This window comes from Canis lupus, chromosome 6, assembly GCF_048164855.1.
Source record: "Canis lupus baileyi chromosome 6, mCanLup2.hap1, whole genome shotgun sequence".
Taxonomy (NCBI): Eukaryota; Metazoa; Chordata; class Mammalia; order Carnivora; family Canidae; genus Canis; species Canis lupus.
In genome coordinates, this window is record NC_132843.1 from 61,118,376 (window position 1) to 61,139,521 (window position 21,146).

The window sequence follows — 21,146 nt, forward strand, 5'->3', positions numbered from 1 at the left end:
TTGGGTTATTTCCTGTTTGGGATATTTATGTAAATAAAGCTACTGTGAACATTTGCCTACACTTTGTATGACTGTAGAGTTCATTTCTCTTGGGTAAACACCTAGAAGTAGGATTGTTGGGTCATTCAGTAAGTGTATGTTTGCCTTTATAAGAAATTGCCAAACTGGCTTCTTAAATGGCTGTATGGTTTTACATCCTCATGAGCTACGTATGAGAGTTTTAGCTGCATCTTTGTTAACATTTAATATTGTCAATTTAAAAAATACTAATCATTTGGGTTTGTAGTGGTATTTCATTATGATTTTAATTGGAATTTCTCTAATGATGAATAATGTTGGGCATCTTTTCATATGCATGTTTGCCATTTGTTAATCTTCATTAAAGTGTCTCTTTATATCCTTTGCTCATTCTTAAAAATTGAGATTTGTGTTGATATGGAAGAATTATATATGAATAGGTACAAGTCCTTTACCAGAGACATGTTTTGCAAATGCTTTCTCCTGGTCTGTACTTACCTCATTTCCTTAGTTCTGTCTTGAGTGAAGCAGAAGCCATTAATTGTGATGAAATCTAATTTATTTATATTTTTCTTTTGATTCTTGCCTATGTAATCTTTGTTGAATATAAGGTCACAAAAATGTTCTGTGTTTTCTTCTACCAGTTTTATGATTTTAATTTTTAGTTCTATTCATTTCAAGTTAATTTTTATATAAGGTACCAATATCGATCAAAGTTTTTTGCAATGAATAGCTAATGCCTCTAGCACTCTTTTTTGAAAAACACTGTTTTCCTTGCTAACTACCTTATTACTTTGGCACCTCTTTCAAATCTATTGACCTCTCATATGTGTAGGTTTCAGGACTTTCTGTTTCTGGTCCACTGATTTACATGTGCTTTTGGCAGTACCACACTATCTTGATTACTCTAGCTTTATAACATCTTAAAATTATATAGTTAAGTCTTACAACTTTGCTCTTTTTCAGATTGCTTTACTATTCTAGGTTCTTTGCATTTTCATATAAATTTAATTTGATTGTTAATTTCTACCAAAAATAAATATGCCTCTTGTGATTTTCATTAGAATTACATTGGACCTATAGATAAATTTGGGGAGAATTGTTATCTTAGCAATATTGAACCTGCTGATCCATGAGCATAGTATATTTCTCCAGTTATGTCTTTAATGTTTCAGTACTCTTTTATAGTTTAAATACCCAAGGCCTGCATATCTTCTGTTAAACTTTATCCCCACATTTTTCATATGGGTATTTTATTTTCTAGTTAATGTTGCTAGTATATAGACAATCAATTGGATTTTTTTGTAGATTGACGTTGTATCTTGTAACCTTGAATCAAGGTACTTGATAAATTCGTTTCTGTAGTTCAAATCATTCTAGTAGCTCTTTTGTGGAGTTGGGATTTTTTTTTTTTAAAGATTATTTATTAGAGAAGAGTGTGTGAGAGAACGGTGGTGGGGAGGGGCATAGAGAGGGGAGAGAAATCTTCAGGCTGAACGTGGAGCCTGATGTGATTGGGGGAGGGGGTTGATCCCAGAACCCTGAGATCATGACCTGAGCCAGAAAATCAAGAGTCAGATGCTTAACCACCTGAGCCACCCAGGTACCCCAGAGTTGGGATTTGCTTTTCTTTTTGTGTGTGTGTGGGGGGGGGTTTCTGCATAGACCATCATACCATCTAGGAGTAGACAATTTTACTTCCTTTTCAGTCTATATGCTTTTTTTTTTTTTCCTTCTTAGAAAGGCAGGCCCTCTAGTATAATAATGCATAGAAGTGGTGAGAGTGGCAGCAAATATCATTCTCAATGGGGAAGCACTGGGAGCCTTTCCCCTAAGATCAGGAACAAGACAGGGATGTCCACTCTCACCACTGCTATTCAACATAGTACTGGAAGTCCTAGCCTCAGCAATCAGACAACAAAAAGACATTAAAGGCATTCAAATTGGCAAAGAAGAAGTCAAACTCTCCCTCTTCGCCGATGACATGATACTCTACATAAGAAAACCCGAAAGCCTCCACCCCAAGATTGCTAGAACTCATACAGCAATTCGGTAGCGTGGCAGGATACAAAATCAATGCCCAGAAGTCAGTGGCATTTCTATACACTAACAATGAGACTGAAGAAAGAGAAATTAAGGAGTCAATCCCATTTACAATTGCACCCAAAAGCATAAGATACCTAGGAATAAACCTAACCAAAGAGGTAAAGGATCTATACCCTAAAAACTATAGAACACTTTTGAAAGAAATTGAGGAAGACACAAAGAGATGGAAAAATATTCCATGCTCATGGATTGGCAGAATTAATATTGTGAAAATGTCAATGTTACCCAGGGCAATGTACACGCTTAATGCAATCCCTATCAAAATACCATGGACTTTCTTCAGAGAGTTAGAACGAATTATTTTAAGATTTGTGTGGAATCAGAAAAGACCCCGAATAGCCAGGGGAATTTTAAAAAAGAAAACCGTATCTGGGGGCATCACAATGCCAGATTTCAGGTTGTACTACAAAGCTGTGGTCATCAAGACAGTGTGGTACTGGCACAAAAACAGACACATAGATCAATGGAACAGAATAGAGAACCCAGAAGTGGACCCTGAACTTTATGGTCAACTAATATTCGATAAAGGAGGAAAGACTATCCATTGGAAGAAAGACAGTCTCTTTAATAAGTGGTGCTGGGAAAATTGGACATCCACATGCAGAAGAATGAAACTAGACCACTCTCTTGCACCATACACAAAGATAAACTCAAAATGGATGAAAGATCTAAATGTGAGACAAGATTCCATCAAAATCCTAGAGGAGAACACAGGCAACACCCTGTTTGAACTCAGCCACAGTAACTTCTTGCAAGATACATCCACGAAGGCAAAAGAAACAAAAGCAAAAATGAACTATTGGGACTTCATCAAGATACGAAGCTTTTGCACAGCAAAGGATACAGTCAACAAAACTAAGACAGCCTACAGAATGGGAGAAGATATTTGCAAATGACATATCAGATAAAGGGCTAGTTTCCAAGATCTATAAAGAACTTATTAAACTCAACACCAAAGAAACAAACAATCCAATCATGAAATGGGCAAAAGACATGAAGAGAAATCTCACAGAGGAAGACATAGACATGGCCAACATGCACATGAGAAAATGCTCTGCATCACTTGCCATCAGGGAAATACAAATCAAAACCACAATGAGATACCACCTCACACCAGTGAGAATGGGGAAAATTAACAAGGCAGGAAACCACAAATGTTGGAGAGGATGCGGAGAAAAGGGAACCCTCTTACACTGTTGGTGGGAATGTGAACTGGTGCAGCCACTCTGGAAAACTGTGTGGAGGTTCCTCAAACAGTTAAAAATAGACCTGCCCTACGACCCAGCAATTGCACTGTTGGGGATTTACCCCAAAGATACAGATGCAATGAAACGCAGGGACACCTGCACCCCGATGTTTATAGCAGCAATGTCCACAATAGCCAAACTGTGGAAGGAGCCTCGGTGTCCATCGAAAGATGAGTGGATAAAGAAGATGTGGTTTATGTATACAATGGAATACTACTCAGCCATTAGAAACGACAAATACCCACCATTTGCTTCAACGTGGATGGAACTGGAGGGTATTATGCTGAGTGAAGTAAGACAATCGGAGAAGGACAAACATTATATGTTCTCATTCATTTGGGGAATATAAATAATAGTGAAAGGGAATATAAGGGAAGGGAGAAGAAATGTGTGGGAAATATCAGAAAGGGAGACAGAACGTAAAGACTCCTAACTCTGGGAAACGAACTAGGGGTGGTGGAAGGGGAGGAGGGCGGGGGGTGGGGATGAATGGGTGACGGGCACTGAGGGGGGTACTTGATGGGATGAGCACTGGGTGTTATTCTGTATGTTGGTAAATTGAACACCAATAAAAAATAAATTTATTAAAAAAAGTGGTGAGAGTGGGAATTCTTGCCTCGTTCCTGATTATAATGGAAAACATTCAGTCTTTCATCATTAACTATGGTTTTAACTGTACCATTTTCATAAATGCCAGAAACCAGGTTGAGGAAATTCCCTTCTGTTCCTCTATTCTGAGAATTTTTTCAATGGATATATGTGGAAATACTCTCCATCCATTAAGATGATTATAGGATGTGATATTGATATTGTGATTTACTATATATAAAATATATTCTCTTTCTCTTTTTTGCCACAAAGCTCCTAAAATGCTTGGAATTTTTAAAGTGATGAGAGCTACAAAGGTGTCTTTTATTTGTTAATGAAGTGATTTTTCGAAAGTACCTAAGTATGGGAGCCAGTTGCCAGTCAGAGGCAACAATGTGATTAGAGGGTTAGAACTTTTCAGTCCTACTCTCAACCTCCTGGGAGAGGAAAGGGGCTGGATATTGAATTCATTCACCGGGGCCAGTGAGTCAGTTTGTTGTGCTTTTGGAGCAAAACCTCTATAAAAACCCAAAAGTGTTGGATTTGAAGAGCTTCTAGGCCAGTGACCAGTAGAGATTTGGAGGGGGTGGGGGGTAGAGAGGCATCCCTAGTGAGGGTGTGGAGCCCTGTGCCTTTTCCCACATACCTGACTATATACATCTCCTTCATCTGACTGTTTCTGAGTTATATCTTTTAAAAAAAATTATTGATTTTTAAAAAATTGAGATATAATTAACATATTAATTTCAGATATTTTTTATTTTTTTAAATTTCAGATATTTAGCATGATGCTTCAATATGTATATAATGTGAAATGATCATAGGTCTGCTTAACATCCATCACTACACAGTTAAAATTTCTTTTTCTTGTGATGAGAACTTTTAAGATTTACTCTTAGCAATTTTCAGTTTTACAATACAGTATTAATACTATATTAACCCTTATATAACTTATTAATTATATAATACATGTTATATAAAATCATATATTAATATATACAGTATTAAATATAGTTGCCATGCTGTACATTGTATTCTCAGGACTTTTTTTTTTAAGGTATAAAAAGATTTATTAGCATAAGCAGGGGGAGCTATAGGGAGAGGGAAGGGAAAAACAGGCTCTCTGGTGAACAAGGAGCCAAACGTTGGGCATGATCCCAGGACCCTGGGATCATCACCTGAGCTAAAGGCTCCCTGCTCAGTGACTGAGCCCCCCAGGAGCCTCCCTGCCCCCAGGATTTTTATAACTGGAATTTTGTACCTTTTGATCCTCTCCACCTATTTCACTCACTCCCAAACTCCTGTCTCCAGATACCACCCATCTGTTCTTCTATCTCTGAGCTCAAGTTTTTGTTATTGTTTGTTTTTTTAGATTCTACATATAAGAGATCATACAGTGGTTATCTTTCTCTGACTTATTTTCATTAGCATAATGCCCTAAGAGTCCATCCATGTTGTCACAAATGGCAAGATTTCTTTCTTTTTTTTATGGATGAATAATATTCCGTGTGTGTATGTATTTGTAAGTGTATGTATGTGTGTTTGTACCATATTATTTTGCCACTTATCCACTGATGGATGCTTAGGTGGTCTCCATGTTGTGGCTATTATAAATAATGCTGTGGTGAACATGGGGGGTACAGATACCTTTTTGATTTGTAGTTTTTTTTCTCTTATTAAGTAGGTTACTTTTTGATGGTTTCCTTTGCTGTGCAGAAGCTTTTTAATTTGATGTAATTCCATTTGTTTATTTTTGTTTTTGATACCTTTTCTTTTGGTGTCAAATCCAAAAAAATCACTGCCAAAATGATGTGAAGGAGCCTACCATCTATGTTTTCTTTTAGGGGTTTTATGGTTTTAGGTCTTATGTTCAAATTTTAATCCATTTTGAGTTCATTTTTGTGGGTGTAGAGTTCTATTGTTTTATAATCAATCAGTAATCTCCTAAGCAAAATGTTTCTGAGTTCAGTGAGCTGCTCTAGCAAATCATTTGAACCCAAGGAGGGGACAATGGGAACCTCTGATTTATAGTAACTTGATCAGAAGCACAGGTAACAACCTGGACTTGGAATTACGATGGGAGCCCTTCATATATGGACTTGGCCCTTGATATGTGGAATCTGATGTATTGCCAGGTAAATGGAGTCAGACTTGGAAGTACGGGATACCCAGCTGATGTTGGAGAATTGCTTGAGTATGGGATAAAACTCACATACATGTTGTAATTGGAGTCAGAATTCTATAGGGATTTTCTTTTCTAATCTATTTATATCATAAATTACGTTGACTTTTAAAATATTAAGCCCATTTCATTTTTTATTTTTTTTAATTTTTAACTTTTAATTTTTTAATTTTTATTTATTTTATTTTATTTTTCTTTTTTTTTAATTTTTATTTATTTATGATAGTCACAAAGAGAGAGAGAGAGAGGCAGAGACACAGGCAGAGGGAGAAGCAGGCTCCATGCACCGAGAGCCCGATGTGGGATTCGATCCCGAGTCTCCAGGATCGCGACCTGGGCCAAAGGCAGGCGCTAAACCGCTGCGCCACCCAGGGATCCCTATTTTTTTTTTTAATTTTTATTTATTTATGATAGTCACACAGAGAGAGAGAGAGAGAGAGAGGCAGAGACACAGGCAGAGGGAGAAGCAGGCTCCATGCACCGGGAGCCCGACGTGGGACTCCATCCCGGGTCTCCAGGATCGTGCCCTGGGCCAAAGGCAGGCGCCAAACCGCTGCGCCACCCAGGGATCCCCCTATTTTTTTTTTAAGCCCATTTTATAATGCTAGGTGAACCTCACTTAGTCACCATGTATTATGTTTTACATATTGTGGATTTAATTTGCTAATATCTTGTTTAGGATTTTTGTGTTTATGTTTTTAGAACATATTCTGCAATTTTCTTGTAATCTTTTATCTGGTTTTGGAATCACGGTAATACAGGCCTCTTGAAATGAGTTTGGAACTTTTTCTTTTTTTTGGAAAGAATTTCTGTTAGTTAAAAATTTATCCAGTTACTTGTCAAAGAATCAGCCTTTGGCTTTATTGGTATTTATGTTTCCTATTTCATTTATTTCTGTGCTTATCTTTATTAGATACTTCTTTCTACTTGGTTAATTTTCTGTTCTTGCTCTTGGCCATTGATTTTGGTTTTTCTTTTCTAATGTAAAAATTTAAGGCTGTAAATTTCTTCTAAGTGCTGCCTTAGCTGGATCTCACAAATTTTGATATTTTACATTCTCATTTTCATTCAGTCTAAAATCTTTTCTAACTTCCTGTGTGTTTTTTTTCTGTCTTGGAGGATTACTTGGAAGTGTGTTGTTTAATATCCAAGCATTTGAGGATTTTTCAGAAATGCTATTGAATTCTAATTTAATCCCATTGTGTTGAGAGAACACAATCTGATTTCATTCCTTATAATTTTACTGAGATACTTACTGAAGGAAATCTTGGTTGCATCCAAATTTTGGCAACTGTGAATAAAGCTTCTATAAACATCCATGTATAGGTTTTTGTATGGACATAAGTTTTCAGCTCCTTAGAGTAAATACCAAGAGGCATAATGGCCAGATCATACAATAAGAGGAAGTGCTTTTGGAAGAAACCACCAAACTCCTCCAAAGTGGCTGTACCATCTGCATTCCCAACAGCAGTGTATGAGAATTCCTGTTGTTCAGCATCCTCACCTGCATTTGGTGGTGTCACTGTTTGGATTTTGGCCTAATACATACGTAGTGAGTGTTACCTCATTGTTTTAATTTACAGTTCCCTAATGACATATGATGTTGAATATCTTTTGATATGCTTACTTGCCATCTGTAACTACCAGAGCCAGGCGATATTAAATGTGTGGTTTAGGACCTTTGCTCGGCTTGGCTCCAAGAGAGGGTGAGAGGGATGTACATACTCTTTTCTGAGTTTTACCTTATTTTGTAGCTCCAAGAATTCCCTATAGATGCAGTCTAATCACAGTTCACTTCTGGTTGAAGTTTTTGCCATTGGAGTTCTTTGAATCTTGTTCCAAAGAGTGGACTCTAATTCCTAAACTATGTATTTTAATTTGCTAGCAGGACAGATTCCATGTAATTACTAGATCCTTCATAATCCTATTTATAAATGTTCAACTTGCCGTTTCCTCAAAATTACAGATCTGTTTGCTATGTGGTCCTACTCAAAATTCTCCAGGCATATGTACTTAAGAGTGTAGAAAAAGATCTATAACAAATTTAAATTATAAATTTACAGACTTTTTGATCTGTATTTTATGTTTTTTTACAGTGGACATATGCTATTTTGTAGTAAAGACACATTATTTAAAAGAAAAATAAATTTCTCCTTTGTAAGATGAGTATTAGTATTTTTTCCACCTTTCACCTCTTTTTTTTTTTTTTTTCCACCTTTCACCTCTAAGAGAAAGAGCCATGCTTGGTTGCTAGTATACCACTCTGCATATTGTTGTGCTTTGTTTCACAAAACAAATGGTTAGAACAATTTAAACTCTGTTTTGTAAGATATGAATAATCATTTTACCACATTCTCTTAAATATCCTTTATATTCACTGAGGAAGTTTACATGAGAATGGAAATGTGGGTGGATGAATATGAATTAGCTATATTTCTAGTGAATGAAGCCTCTGCTGTCCTGTCTGTGTAGTCCCAGATCACATATAATTGTGGTGTTACTTTGCTTCCATTAATAGGTCATTGCCAATAAGAATGTTTGGTCAAGGTAATTAGGGAGCTGTAGATTCTGTAGCCTTCATATTATCTAAGAGTACCCCATCCTACCCTGCTCCTATCTTACACATTAGAAAGCATCATTGTGAAATTCAGCATGAGGTTTAAAGTAGGTAAACTTGGAATTATAAAAGAAAGTATGGTCCTAAATGAATTTAAAAATCAGAGCTGTGTGTTAGTTTGCACCTACAGCCAAACAATTGTTAGTTTTATGTGAATTAGATGATACTTGATATTGCATATAAGGGAGGATGCTTTTTTATTTCACTTGATGACCTGGCTCAGCTGTCTTTTAAGAGTATCCTGGTCCAGCACCTGGGTATGTTAAACAGTCACTGTCAGCAGAAGCTGTTTGATGGGTTCAGTAATGCAGTTCTCTGGAAGTTGTGTTCTCTGACCAACTAAAAGTAGCTGTTCCTTACCGGTTTTCTTGTGAGTTTTGATGAAATTTTTAGTATGGCAAGTCACATTCTGTAGTGGCTGGCTTTTTGTCAGATGAGGTACCTATCAAATATTTAAGCAGTTGAAAACTTGGCTTCTATGTGTGTCTGTGCCAGTTTTGTGATCTTTATCAGAAATGTATTTATGTTTTACCATATGGCCAAAGGTCTTTAGTATTTTCCTCTAAGATGTCACTTCTGTTCCTTTCTGCTTTTAGCTTCATGCATCTTCTTTCCAAAAAGCTTCCACCCTTTCATGTTTCTAAATATCACCCAGGTGTCTGTTTTTTGAAACTTTCTTATTACAAAAGTAATAAAAAGATTGATTGTGGAAGATTTGAAATACAGGAAAGCACAGAAGAAAATAAAAATTATCTATAGTTTTATCAGCCAAAAAAGTTGACTTTTTTTTCTTCTTTAAGTCTTTTATTTAAATTCCAGCTAGCTAACATACAGTGTAATATTAGTTTCGGGTGTACAATATAGTGATGCCACACTTCTATACAACACTCAGTGCTCATCACAAGTGCCTGCCTTATTCTTCATCACCTATTTCACCCATCCCCCTGCCCCCGTCCCCTCTGGTAACTATCAGTTCTGTATAGTTAAGAGTCTGTTTCTTGGTTTGCCTCTTCCCCCACCCTTTGCTCATTTGTTTTGTTTCTTAAATTCCACATATGAGTAAAATCATATGGTATTTGTCTTTCTGACTTATTTTGAAAGGGATATATGCATCCTGATGTTCATAGCAGCATTAATACAATAGCCAAATTATGGAAACAGCCCAAGTGTCCATTAACTGATGAATGGATAAAGAAGATGTGGTATACATATATACTATGTAATATTACTCAACCATAAAGAATGAAATCTTGCCATTTGTAATGACATGAATGGAGCTAGCAAGTATTATTCTAAGTGACTTTTTTAAAAAAACTTTATTTGACAGAGACTGTACAAGCAGGGGGAGCAATAGGCAGAGGCAGAGGGAGAGGGAGCCCAATGTGGGGCTTGATCTCAGGACTGTGGGATCATGACCTGAGCCAAAGGCAGACGCTTAACCCACTGTGCAACCCAGATGCTCCTACCACTCTTTTAAATAAAAATAAAATCATTCTGGTCCAGGTTTGTGACCTGTTTTTTTTAGTCACAAATATAAATTGTGAACATCCCACATTATTAAATATTGTAATGCAACATTATTTTTTAAAAGATTTTATTTATTCATGAGAGACATGGAGAGAAGCAGAGATATAGGCAGAGGGAGAGCAGGCTCCCTGTGTGGAGCCTGACGTGGGACTCGATCCCAGCACCTGGAATTACGCCCTGAGCCAAAGTCGGACGCTCAACCACTAAGCCACCTAGGTGCTCCATAACATAACTTTTAATGGCAGTAGGGTGCAATATAATTTAACTTGTAACTTTAGTTAGGCATTAAGACTGTTTCTGGGGTTTATTAAAAATAACCTTGTGATAAAACTCTTGCTCAAGTTTGCATATATTTCCATTACTTCACAGGAAAAATTTCTAGAGCAACAATCACTGCATCAAAAAGAATGTGCTTTTATGTAGTTAGGTTGTCCTCCGTGAAAGTTGTTTCAGTTAACACTCAGATAAGGTGTGTGTAGAGTGTGCTTCTTTCCTTGTGCCTTTGGTAATACACAGTATAGATGACCTCTCCTTCCTACCAACCCAGTCTGTTAGATCTCCCATTGCTTTCCTGATGCCTTCAGGCATATTATCCTTTCATGACTCTCTGTGGGTCTTTTCATGGCATTTATCATAATTGCAATTATTATTTTTCATATTTGAAATTATATATTTATCATTATTATATCTGTCTTCCCACATTAGACTACCAAGTTCCAGGGCAGTGACCATATCTGGTTTACTTACCACTGTATATCCATTGTGAAGCACAATAGTACGTGTTCAGAATATTTTTGTTGAATGAATAAATGGGCATTATTGTAAAAATAATTTTCCAATTTGCTAGGCATGTAACTATTTCTGAGTAATGTCTGTTTATTAGAGGTTAAGCTTGATGTTTTTATTGCTTAATATTACTATTTATCAATTGCCAATTTGTTTTTGTCAATTTTTTAGAGGAGTGAATCTTTTGATTCAAAGCTCTTCTCTGACTCTTCTCTGAGTATGGTATTTTTTAACCCATCACTTTCCATCTCTGTTTATGCCCCTATAATATGTTTTGTTCACTTGATTTATTATCCATTCTTTGTGTTTGTGCAGGTATCTGAGACTGAAGAATTATTGAAGTCAGGGTCCCCTCTTGATTATTTCCTCATGTCAATCACTGATTACTGTCCTTTCGTACTGTCCTTCCCCCTCATTAGAACTTCTGCCCTCCAATTATAGATATCCCCAAGATAAGCTGGACTTTAAGAAATCTCTCCTGCCCCATTCAGATTAAAGTCAGCTTAATTTAGTGATCTAGCCTGAGGCAAAAAAATATTTTTTTTCTTCTTGAGAAGCATTCTGTTCCTAGCTAAGAGCCCATCATTGTGGCATCTTAAGCCCAGGCCTGGTAACTGTTTTCTCTAAAGGGTCACATGGTAAATATTTGAGGCTTGAGGTCCACATGGTCTCTGTTGTAAACACTGGACTCTGCCCTTGTAGTGTGAAACACAACTATGTAGATAGTTTGTAAATGTGAGTGCAGCTGTGTTCCAGTAAAGCTTCATATATGAATACTGAAATTTGAATATCATTTAATTTTCATGTGTCATGAGATGTTACTCTTTTAATTTTTTTCCCTCAACTATTTAAACATGTTGAGACTGTTGCAAGCTTATGGGCAGTACAAAGACGGTGGGCCAACTTTGGCCCTTGCTCCAGGGAGAAAAATCACATTTGTAATTCTCATCTTGTCATTTAGCTCCGTTTCCCAAACTTTTGGAATTTGTTAAAAATGAGCAAAAACCTACTCTGTGTTCCGAGGTCCTTTAGCTTTCCTCCTGGAACTTGCTGTTTTTGAGGCTGTTTCCCTTGGTCTCTTATTCATCCCTATTGAATCAGCTGTTCCCTCGCCTGCCTGTACTGTGTTCTTTCCTCATTTCTCTGGACCCACATTCCACCTTTACCCTGTCCCCTCTTTCCAGTCTTATTCCTTAGTCCTAGCACCTGAGGGAAGATTCCTCTCCAGTGGGCTCCCAGTTAGTTGTCCATCCCTCTAATATCATTTTCTGCTCCAGATTAAAATTCTGATAATGTCTCTCTCTTGCTAAAAATCTGAGGTGTTGTCTACATAACCAGTAAAATTTGCTCGTTTGGCACCTGAGGTATTCTGTGGTACTTCCTTCTTCTTTCTTCAGGATTCTCTTCCTCCACTTCCTTATTGGCTTCAGGCAGGTTATATTTTTCCTGTGCTCATGAAGTTCCTTCTAGCTTCACTGTCTTCTCCACCACTCTTCAGGGCCCTTCCCTGTATTTATAACCTAATGTGATAATAGGTCCTTCTGTACTTCATTGATCCTCAGTGTCATCTGAAGTGAGATAATAATAGGTCCTGTTTCTCTTCAGTGATGCTCAGAGTCAGCCGTAGGTTATAGCAATTTATGCATTTTTTTAAAAAGATTTTTATTTATTCATGAGAGACAAAGAGGCAGAGACATAGAGGGAGAAGCAGGCTGTTCACAGGGAGCCTGATGTGGGATTTCTGAACAGAAGGCAGCGGCTCAACCGCTGAGCCATCCAGGTATCCCTGCAGTTTATTCATTTATCTCAATTCCCTACTTCAGTGGCGTGAGAGGTATGACACTGAGATGACCATTTTTTTTGGGGGGGTCCCCTGAAATACATAGCACAGTGAAATTCCCAGGAGTTGTATTGACCCCTCTCCTGAGGCGAGCATGGGATATGAAGAATCTCTTACTGTTCACTGGGAGAGCTTGGCGAGCTCTCATGGTAGATGCAGAAGGAGTATGAAGAACATCAGCCCCAGGACTGAGGCTTTTTGTGAAAGTTAGTGATATAATCCTAAGAATCTAATCTCCCCCTCCTCATCTCCTTTTCGTGTCACTCTTACAAAATATTGAAATTGTCTTCGTTTTCCAGATAAAGAAACTGAGACCTAAGAGGTTATACAGTCTGTACATAATGACAGACCAAGTGACAACCGGAAGAGAGATTTAAAAAAATATTAATGATTCTGTCTATGTGATAGGATTTTAGGTAATGTGTGTTTTCCTTTATACCTTTGTGTCTTTTCTAACATCTGTTTTTCTTACCTGCTTACTGTCTTTAAACATAACTCTGGTCTTTCATTCAGTTTAGACCTGCTGTACCATGGCAGTTCACAGGGCATGGGCTGTCTGCCTCTGCTCCGTGCTTCTCTGACCATAAATACCTGTGCTTCCAGCTTATTTCTCCAAATATTCGTGTTCCTCATCTCCCTTATTGGGCCTCTATGGCATTGGCTTGTCTCAACTCAAATCTTTAGACCTCTGTTGTCTTAGCTCAGGCCTCTCCTGTCTTTACTCCCTGCCTGTTACATTTGGATACTCTTCCATCATTTCCTCACCTCTGTTTTTCTACTTCTCACCTGCCTGAAATCTCTCCCCTTTCCCTCTAACTTTTAGGAGTGGGCCTTGCTGCTGAACTCAGAATATTGAAACCATCAGGTAGTCACTCCACCTTCTGTCTGATCTCATGTCCTGCATCCCTCCTTCTTCTTTCTCCCTTCTTTCTTGTTACAACAGAGAGCTTTTCTGTCCTGCCCTGGCTCACATTCTTTTCTGCTTCCCAGGACCTACCACCGCCCAGTCCCTTGTTTGTACTTGGCGTTCACTAAGCATGTATTTAACACACATTGAATTTTTATAAGCAGAAGAAAATTAGTAACAAAAGTCCTTTCTGGGTAAGAATAAGAGATTGAAAAATTGAGTTTCAATAGAATCTCATTGTTTCAGAGAATGTTAATTACCTGGAAAATTGCAGAGTGTTTGGTTTTATAGATTCCATCTACTCTAAATGTATTTTATATGGTATGAGATGTTACAGTGCCTGTTAACAATATTTGACCCATTTGATTGAAATACGTTTCCTGTGGTAGATGTTTCCTTTTACATACATATTCAAATTTATCTTTGATCTTTTTCTTTTTGGATTATAACTTGAATTTTTTTTTTCTTCTTTCATAGTTGGAGAACACATTCAAATCAGTTATTTCACAAATTGGACCTGGAGGGACTATCAATCCAGAACTAAAACATAAATTAAGATTTGTAAGTATTTTCTGTTTCTGGGAAATGAACAGGAATGATCATTTAAATCTCATTTGTGGTTAAATTTACTTTGCCTATAAGTATGTATTTTATACTTAAACCTGATCTTTCCAAATATATTGCAAATGGAGTGGCTATTCTTTTAAGATCAGAAAAAAAATTACACCCTTCTAATAATTTTTAATGTTCTCAAAATTATTTAGAAAATGGAATTCTTCCATAAATGCTGTCTTTCTTTTTTCTTCCCTTTACCCCAATAAATCATCGTTAGCAAACAATTCAAGATTTTTCCAGTATCAGTTTCATATATATGTATGTCAAATATTATTGTAAACATTACATGGCATTCCACTCTGCCAAAGCTCTTTCATTTATGAGATCTGTGATTGATTACATTGGGGTTGTTTCTAGCTTTGGCTATTAAAAAATGCTACAGTTAATGTCCTTGAACATGTATGTAAAAGTGGACTTGCCAAAGGCACTGAATAATTTAGTTTTTGTCTTTAATACTAAATTGCCCTCTAAAAGGCTTGAACAAATTTAAACTCCCACCAATGGTGAAATGTTGCTGTGTAATAATTTAATTTACATCTCTTGATTTTTACATTGAGCATCTTTTCATATGCTTAGTAACCATGTATATTTCTTTTTCTTTTTAAAGATTTCATTTATTTATTCATGAGAGAGAGGCCAGAGACCTAGGCAGAGGGAGATGCAGGCTCCTCACAGGGAATGTGGGACTCGATCCCAGAACCCTGGGATCACGCCCTGGGCTAAAGACAGACGCTCAACCACTGAGCCACCCAGGTGTCCCCCATTTATATTTCTTACATGAATCGCCTGTTCATGTCTTTGACCTAATATGTTGTTTTCCCTTGTTAATTTGTGGAAGCTCTTTGGCTGTTAATGTATCGGGCTAACAGGTGTGTATGCTTAAAATTTTGGTGGGAGCTCCTCTTATTTGAATGATCAGAGTGCTACTATTACTCTTACCACTTTATATTACTCCATTTCAGATGTTGTAGTTTTACTGGGAGAAATGCAAAAACCATAGTACATTCAAGCCCTATTTTTTTGTTTGGACATTTGACCATGTATCCAATGATTATTTAAGGATATTCAGTATGATTTTTTTTTATGGTAACAAAAAGTTAAAGAAAAATTAAGCATTCATTGGTAAAGGATTGGTTAAATTAACTACCCAAACTAGGTAGAATCATGCAGCTCATAAGAAAGTCTATGTTTATCTCAATTAATTTACTTGGAAGTATCTCCTTGACTTATTTTGGACTTGAAGAACAGGTTTTATATAATAGCATGTTTAGTATTGTCCTTTCATGTAAAATCATATATAATGTGTGTCTACATAAAGAGGTTTCTGAAAGGATGATTTATGAAAAGCAGCAACAGCTATCTCTGGTCACAGAATATGGAATCATTTTTATATTTTTCTGAAGCTTGATTTAGACTTTTTTTTTTGATTTAGACTTTTTAATGAAACATAGTATTTGGAAAAATCTAGGACAGTGAAAATCTTTTTATACTTTATTGGGATAGAATAATTCTGCTTTTAGGAACTTTTCCTAACATAATTGGACAAGTGTGCAAGATGCAAATATGAAAATAATTATATTTGTAATGATAAAACACAGGACTCAGCCACAAATAGAGGATCAAGTACATCCTTGATATATTTGATTTAAATATATCAAATAATTTGAAAACTCTATAGCCAGTAAACTTGTTGATCCATATTTATTGACATACAAACTTGTTTATGGCATGATAATAAAAAAATTTACGATAGAAACAATGACCTTAAAAAAAATGAAGGCCTTATTTTTATATTAAATAAAATATATTAAATATTAAATATAAATATATTTTATATTAAAATAATATATTAAATATTAAATAAAATAAATTTCATTTTAAATTAAATATATTAAATTTTTATATTAAATATAATTAAATATAAATATATTAATTTTTATATTAAATATAGGTATTTTTATGTGCACATGGGTGACAATTACATAAGTTTTCCTTTGCTTAACTGTATTTTGCAAAGTTTTCTATAGTATCCATTTTATTTCTTTTCTACCATTTAAAATGCTTGAGGAGGGCCTGGCTGGCTCAGTCAATAGAACACGTGACTCTTAATCTTGGGGTTCTGAGTTCACCCCCACATTGAGTGTAGAGATTACTTAAAAATCTTTAAAATACTTGAAATTATGCCATAGGATATTTATGTGATATAAAGCTAAATATATTAAAGAATTGTAGGAATTTTTGGAGAACTGTGGCATTGTAATATTGTCCAAGAATGATTCCTCAACTCTGGAAATGTTGGAAGTCATTGCCTTTTTTTGTTACATCCTTTTTTAAAACTGGAAACTGATCTAAAAAAACATAGTGACTTTTAATTCATTCACTTGGTAATATTTTTTTTACCTTTGTTACATTTAAGTTTATACTGTTTTATTTTGATATTTTGTTAGGCAGCATCCTAATGATGTCTATTTATAGTATATTTTATTTTTTATTAGGTTGTATCCAAGTTTCCAGAAGGTTTGCTTATTTCTAAACTGCTCAGAGAATTTGAGGTGAGTATTTTCTTTTTCATCAATCATGGTTTTATACCTTCTGCTTCTTTGATGGATAGAAATTTTGTTGGTACTCCTTGGATCCTCCAAGTCTGTGCTCTAGAACTTCAACATTTTGTTTTGCATTTTAGCATCATTTTCTTTACTAAAAGAGTTAAGAATATGGTCCTTTATAAGTGCTTCATTATACATAGGAAGGATATCTTTACCACTTAATGTTAATATTGTTAGAATAAAAGTTATTTTTAAGGTCTGACAATACCAAATGTTACTGGGGGTGTGGGGAAACAGTATGTCATCCACTGCTTGTGGGACAAAACTCCGTTGGAGAGCATTTTGGCAGTATCAAGTAGAGCTGAAGAGAAGCACACCCAGTGGTCCAGCATTTCCACTTCTACATGTATACTTTAGAGCAATTCATACACATGTGCACAGGGAGATCTGCATAAGACATGTACCCCTGGCAGCATAGTAAAAAACTGGAAACAGATTTAATGACTGTCAGTAATAGAGTGGATAAATAAATTGAGGTTGACGTTTATGGTAGAATAATACATAGTAGATAAATGAACTAGATTTATTTGCAACATGGATCATCATCTGTTTAGTGAAAAAATCAAGTTGTAAAAAAAAATTAAAAAAAAGTTGTAGAATGGTAATTTAGATGCTATCGTATATCCAGTTTTTAAAAAATAGTAAGACCTATGTATGTGTTAGCTCTGTGGTAGGCTCTGTTCTGAATGTCTTTCATAATGTAAATAATTTGATTTTCACAACAAACTAAGGCACAGAGAAGTAACTTGCCTAAAGGTCAGATAGTCAATAAAGGGTAGAGTCAGGATTTGAACCCCGGGCAGTCTAGCTTCAGAATCTTAAATCTTCTGTGCCATGAAAACTGTCATACAGTTGCAGATACAAACACAGATATTGTGAGATACTACAGCATAATGGTTAAGATACATTAACTTCTATGTGCTAGCTTATAAATGATATATAAAGTTAGGATAGTATTACTTAGAGATTTTTGTGAGGTTTTAATGACTTAAAAAGGAAATACTTAAAATAGTGCTTGTCACATAGTAATTGTTCAATAAATATTAATTTTTAGAAGAAAGACTGGAAGAAGGTGTCATATGGTCCCTTGGATAGGGACAGAGTAAGCTGATGTTCACTTTTTTTTTTTTTAAAGAATCTTTCAGTGCCACAAATATTTTTCACATAGACTCAAAACAAGGGGTTTTGATGTTCTTTTGATTAACGAGCTGGTTAACTTACCTAATAATGAAATTCCAGAATAAAGTCTGTGCGTAATAGAATATGACTTCGTTACCACAAAATTTATGGGTAAGATCAATCTCTTATGCTAGGTTCACAACTCAAAGTGAATAGTTTTATACCACAGTCAAATGTAGTTCATGGTGTTAAGGTTACAATTCTGCAATCTTGGAGAAATTAAAACCTTTTAATATTACAGGAAAGCTTTTTGCTTTTCTTAGTAAACAGACTTAGGCAGGAATTCAACTTCATGATTGGAGACATATAGTAATATAGATTCAACTTTTATTCTAACTTATTAAAACACTTGCTTAACTTTTTATTTATCCAGTGTGGTATAAAGCTACCTGTATGATTTGCCCTCTTGAAATACCTGGTCAAGAATCTGTCATTTTGTCAAGATGCCTTGTCATATTGCTAATTAAAGGGAAGATAGTGCAGTGGCAGCATAGTTTTTTGGCTTTACTGAGACCTTACATAAAGACAGAGAAACTAGATAGCAAAATCAAAAATTGGCTGATAATATCTACAACAAAATTGGGTAATGTATTTTCTTGTGTGGGGAATAATTACCAGCAGCCACAAGGTCCTCCCTCATGTAACCAGTGTTTGTGTCAGGAAAAAACAGAGGGAAGGGAAGGGAGGGAGCCAATTTCTGATGGATCTGGGAACAAAAATGACAAAATAGCTATCAGATAATTCACTAGACAGAACAGCAAGCCATTCCGAAAACAACAGCTGAAACTGGATAGATAATATTTTTATATATCTAATAGAGAATGTTTCATGGTAAGGCTTGAATCAGGCTGGAGCATTATAGCCCCTGTGAATTCTTAAAATGGACAGGCTAGGGCTCCCTTCTAGATAGGACCAGACATGAAGGAAAAATTGAGCAGGACAAGGACCATAGAAAAAGAAGGGTCCAGATACAAGTAGAATTAAGGGAAGAGAGCCAGGACGTTTCAAAAACAAGCTACTATAATATATATTTTTATTTTTAAATTTGAGTAAACCATGTTACATTAATTTTAGGCTTACTCCATAGCAACTTGACATGTTTAAATATGATGCTATTTTCACAAGTGTAGCTACCATCTGTCACCATACAACACTATTACAATATCATTGACTATATTCCTTATGCTGTGCCTTTATTCCTATGACTTATTCATTCCATAACTGGAAGCCTGTATCTCCCACTCCCCTTCACCCATTGTCCATCCTCTCCCCACTGGCAACCATCAATTTGTTACTGTGTTTATAAATCTGATTCTGCTTTTGGTTCATTTATTCATTTTTTCTTTTCTTTTTTTTTTAGATTTTTTAGATTCCACATATGAGTGAAGTTGCATGGTATTTGTCTTTCTTAGTCTGACTTACCCACTTAGCATAATACCCTCTAGGTCTGTCCATGTTGTTGCAGATGGCAAGATCCCATCTTTTTTTTTATAGCTGCATAGTATTCCTGTGTGTGTGTGTGTGTGTGTGTGTGTGTGTGTGTGTGTTACCACATCTTCCTTATCCATTCGTCTACTGATGGGCACTTGGGTTGGTTACATATCTTGTAAATAATGTGGCAATAAAAATAGGGGTACATAAATAAATTCGTGGTTTCATTTTCTTTCGGTAAATACCTAATAGTGGAATTGCTGTATCATATGGTATTTCTATTTTTATTTTTTAAAGATTTTATTTATTCATGAGAGACACAGAGGCAGAGACATAGGCAGAGGGAGAAGCAGAGTCCCTTTGGGGAGCCTGATGTGGGACTGATCCCAGGACTCTGGGATCATGCCCTGAGCCGAAGGCAGATGCTCAACCACTGAGCCACCTAGGCATCCCTACTTTTAATTTTTTGAGGAACTTCTACCATGGCTGTCCTAAGGCTGTACTATATGTTTTTTTTTTTTTAACAATATATGAAAATAGTAGAAGGAGGTCTGATGCAGAAAAGCCATCCAGAATGATATTCTACAAATTAGGAAAATGAGTTGCACGTAAAATATGCAACAAAGAGGATCAGGGCCAAACTTTTTCATTGTGTTAAGAAAAAAAAGAGAATAAGGAGAATAATAATAAATCTGTAGATCATCAAAGCATGTCAGAAATACATGTCCCTAATACAGATCAAAACTGAAGCCTACTTTTTCAAAGAGATATATTAAGAAAGTGATACAAAACATGAAAGAACAACTTACATCTGAAATAACATAAATTGGAAATAAGGTGATAATAGACTGGACAGAATTAGAAACAAAAGAAAAAAATCATTTCCAAAATGAAAACTAAACTACAAAGGATGACAAGAACAAAAAATACAACAGATAATGCCTTAAAAAAAAAAAAAAAGGTAAATATGAGGAACATTTTGAAAATCAAAAGGAAGTGAAGGAGGCAGTGGGGATCTAGGTTGGAAACATCCCTGTCTGTAAGGTTTTTTGAAATCTAGTGAGAAACTCAGGCATACAAATAAATTAGGATGTATTATTTCTGAGTAGCTTATATTGGAACAGTATTGAAGATAAGTATTATCAATTCCAGATATAGTATTAAAAACCACTGTCTGAAGGCCCTAGGTCAATATGTAAATGTATACAGAAACCGGACAGGATTCAGCACCTGGAAGAGGGAATAGTACCTTTTAGGCCTGGATTTTGACCTGATGGCAGGCCCCATCCATTTGGAGTTTTGGACTTGAGCAAAAATCAGAAATTTTTACTGGTTTGAAGAACCAGAGGGTAGTATTTAGAACTATGGAAGCAACTGAAAAATGAGGGGAAAAATTTTAGGATGGAGAGAGAGCTATGGAGGAGCAGCAGCAAATTCTACACATAAATTCTGCCCAAATCTCTGGTTGACAGTTGAACTGCACATGGTTGCAGCATG

The 21,146-nt window shown here is 35.9% G+C and overlaps 1 protein-coding gene across 5 annotated transcripts in view; it reads left to right on the forward strand.

The window, feature by feature from the left end:
- TDRD5 (tudor domain containing 5) overlaps positions 1 to 21,146 on the forward strand; it is a 108,975-nt gene that overhangs the window by 17,517 nt on the left and 70,312 nt on the right. For all 5 annotated transcript variants that reach the window (XM_072830796.1, XM_072830798.1, XM_072830795.1 and 2 more), the window contains exons 5-6: positions 14,296 to 14,379; positions 16,929 to 16,985. In XM_072830796.1, coding sequence (XP_072686897.1) covers positions 14,296 to 14,379; positions 16,929 to 16,985 — 141 coding nt within the window. The remainder of the gene's footprint in view (positions 1 to 14,295; positions 14,380 to 16,928; positions 16,986 to 21,146) is intronic.